Source organism: Lactuca serriola, chromosome 4, assembly GCF_051521515.1.
Source record: "Lactuca serriola cultivar US96UC23 chromosome 4, Lser_US96UC23_V15, whole genome shotgun sequence".
In the NCBI taxonomy this organism is placed as follows: domain Eukaryota; kingdom Viridiplantae; phylum Streptophyta; class Magnoliopsida; order Asterales; family Asteraceae; genus Lactuca; species Lactuca serriola.
Window position 1 is genome coordinate 8963529 of NC_136411.1, and position 3279 is coordinate 8966807.

At 31.7% G+C, this 3279-nt stretch overlaps 1 protein-coding gene across 1 annotated transcript; it reads right to left on the minus strand.

The window, feature by feature from the left end:
* Nucleotides 1–2183: 2183 nt before the first annotated feature.
* Nucleotides 2184–3033, minus strand: LOC145098017 (protein argonaute 1B-like; the record flags this gene model as incomplete). The annotated part of the gene is made up of 5 exons (XM_079035702.1): nt 2184–2322; nt 2398–2467; nt 2534–2714; nt 2793–2874; nt 2954–3033. Coding segments are annotated over 5 exons (552 nt in total), but the record flags the coding sequence as incomplete, so codon positions are not given.
* Between the last annotated feature and the right edge of the window lie 246 nt (nt 3034–3279).

Sequence of the window (3279 nt, forward strand, 5' to 3'; positions counted from 1 at the left end):
CCATATTCGGTTAGAGAAATATTTTTTTATATAAATGTTGGTGAAATAACAATATAGCAAAAAAGATACGTACACTACTAGAAACAGGGGTTTCAAAGACGGACGAATTTGTCGCTATCCCGTCGCTAAAGTCCGTTTGCGACGCATCAACAACAAACATACTCTATAGCCAATTAAAGTGTGGTTGATAAGCCAGCGACATATTTAGTGACGGATTACTTTTTCCTTGCGACGATCTTAGCGACAGATCATCCATTGCAAAATCGTCACTTAATTAAGTTATTTAGGACATGGGCGACAAAACTCAGTAACATAAATCCGTCGCTGATCCCTCACAAAACTCTATTCTATGTTTTTTTTATATTCCGTTGTTGATCCTTCGCAAATTTAATATATGGTTTTTTTTCTTTTCCGTTGCTGATCCTTCGCAGATTTAGTATATGATTTTTTTTTCTTTTCCGTCGCTAATCCCTCACAAATGAGTAATATCAGCTTTTTTATTTTTATTTGTATTACAAATCGAAAACAAAAAATAATTATAAAATCCCATATCAAACATTAACATTTAAATACCAAAAACATCAAATGAATATAGAATCCAAAACCAAACATTAACATTGAAATACCATAGTTAAAAACATTGATTGTTATTTGATTTCAATGAATAATGTACCATAATTCTTTATTTCCTCTCATAGTTTGCATTTCCGAATACATCTTTCCCATTGTTTCATATCTTGCATCCGAAAGAAGGATTGGAATGGAATTGGATTCCGATTCCTATTCAATCTCATTGAATTAGACGAACCAAGTGTCACTTACTTTTTCTTGTAATGGAAGGAGACTTGCATACATGATGTCCTCCTAGTTGTTGGTAGATTAGGGTCTTTGTTGGAAGCATTTATTGCAAGCAGAGTTTTTCTAGTTGATGGACAGGAGATTAGTGTCTACTCATCTGAAACCAAATGTTGGACTGGAATGCAATTCCCATTCCGACTAAAAAGTAAATGGTAATACATGTTGGTGAAAGAAAATACCATGTTTGCATACTGGTCTTCGGAAATTGTCATCTCTCCTGGCATTTGATTCTTTAAACATTTGTGTTAATCATTACAGAGCATTTACTACACTAAAATTAATAGCATCTTAGTATTTATAAAATTGGATACAAGATTTTTAATTCGGAAGGAAATTATAGAACTACCCTTCTAAAGCTTAAATTCATGAAAGATTATTTCATAAAACAACAAAAGTACCAAGCATGGATCATTTCAAGGAGCTGGTTTCAATATTTTCTACCCAAACCTACATGTAAATAGAGTCATTGACTAGTCAAGTCAACGATCTTTTACAAAAAAAAAATGGAGTTCTCTTTTATGTCAAAAAATGAGAGAACTTACATGAACTTTGCTAGTAGTCATTGGATCAAAGAAGGACTTAACTTTGTTGTGTCCAATGGATGCATCACAAATCATTTATCACCCCTCTCCAAGAAGCCACTATATTTTAACAGGTTAAAGTTTGATCTACAAAAAAATTACATTTCACAATTATAAAGAAAGTAACAAACTATGTAATATGCATCTAATGCACTCTCACATGATGCCAAAATAAGCTTAGAATTGAAAATCTACTCAAGAAAAAAAAAATATTAATGAAAAATATTTTTATGCAGAAAAAAAATTATATAAGTTACTACTATAAATTTGTACACATACATTCAACCTCTTGTTTTCCATGGCTCCTTTGCAAATTTAAAACCAAAAAAATGTAAGAAAGAAATTAAATCCGGACAACAAAACAAAATAGAAAAAGTTTTGCCAATTTGCCTACATGTTGAAATCCGGAACAACCACAATGTTGAAGAGATCAAGATCGTACTCTCGACCGAAAACCTAGAATCAGAGATGAAAAGACAAAAACACCCTTGAGTCAAGATGTAAGAAGAAAGGTGGAAGGAAGTGAAAGCATTGATATTTTCTTCTAAAACCATATGTTATTTTATTTTTAAAACATATGTTATTACATCTTTTAAAACATATGTTATTTTAAAAAGGTTTTAGAACAAATCTTTTAGAGACAAATGAAAATAACATACAAGTGCCAAAAGGTTGTATTTTAAAAATGTAAAGGCACCATCAATGCCAAGAACCATATATTTTAGAAGAAAATAGAAAGAGTTTTCAAATGATATGCAATGAGAAAGAAGAGAAAGCAACATATGTGTAACAAAGGTTATTTGTGAGTGACTGCAGGTCATTAGCTGAAAACTTATTCTCGTCCTGCAACATATGGTAATGAGCTTGACGACTTGTACCTTGTTTTTGTTACACAAACATAATATATGCCATAATACACAATTCTAGAAAATTTTCAAACGTTTTAGTTATTACCTGAATGCCAGCATGGCTACACGGATAAAAATCAAACTCTGTGGGATGATAGATCTTGGAAACAACAATAGTACCTTAAGATTTTATTACAAAAAGAAATCAACTTACGTTCATTCAAATAAAGTTAATATATAGCATACCTGGAAGAATATTTCCACTCCTGTCAACAAAATTATGATCATGGTGATTGTTAGCAAACAATCTGGTGTGATGAAGTCTCTGCACCACCACAACTGTCACTGGAGGCTGATAGTTTGCCTCCAATGATGCACAAGCCTTATGGATTGCATCAACCTCATAAAGAAGAACTGATAAACTGCCCTTCATTCACACCATCCCTGCATCATCAATAAATCAATCATAATATTTCTTTATAGACATAATCAACTCATGAATAACAAGTTCAAATGTTCCATAACTATAGAAGATGATACTCTGTGGTTTTTGATCAGTTGTTCTTTTGAATGATATCAGAAGCTCCCTGTTTTTTTCGATCACAACCAAATATTAGAGACTACTAGGTAATAAACAAGATGAAAAAAAAGAGAGGCTTTTCTTACTTGATCATGCCACCAAATACTTTTCCTGTATTAGAATCCTTCCATTCCTTGAGCAAATCTTGAATAAGTTCTTGGCGATGTTTAAATGTTCATAATGTTAGTCCCACAAGTTCTATGATGTTGTAATTAGGGAGTCACCAACAAACCCTACACTATTCAAAAGTTCATAATGCTAGTCCAATTCCCATAACAACATATGAGTGTTGGTATACCTGCATATCTTGAAAAGTGAATATATATATATATATATATATATATATATATATATATATATATATATATATATACACTTACTTGAAGGTGAGTGTTGGTATAACTGCAAAAAC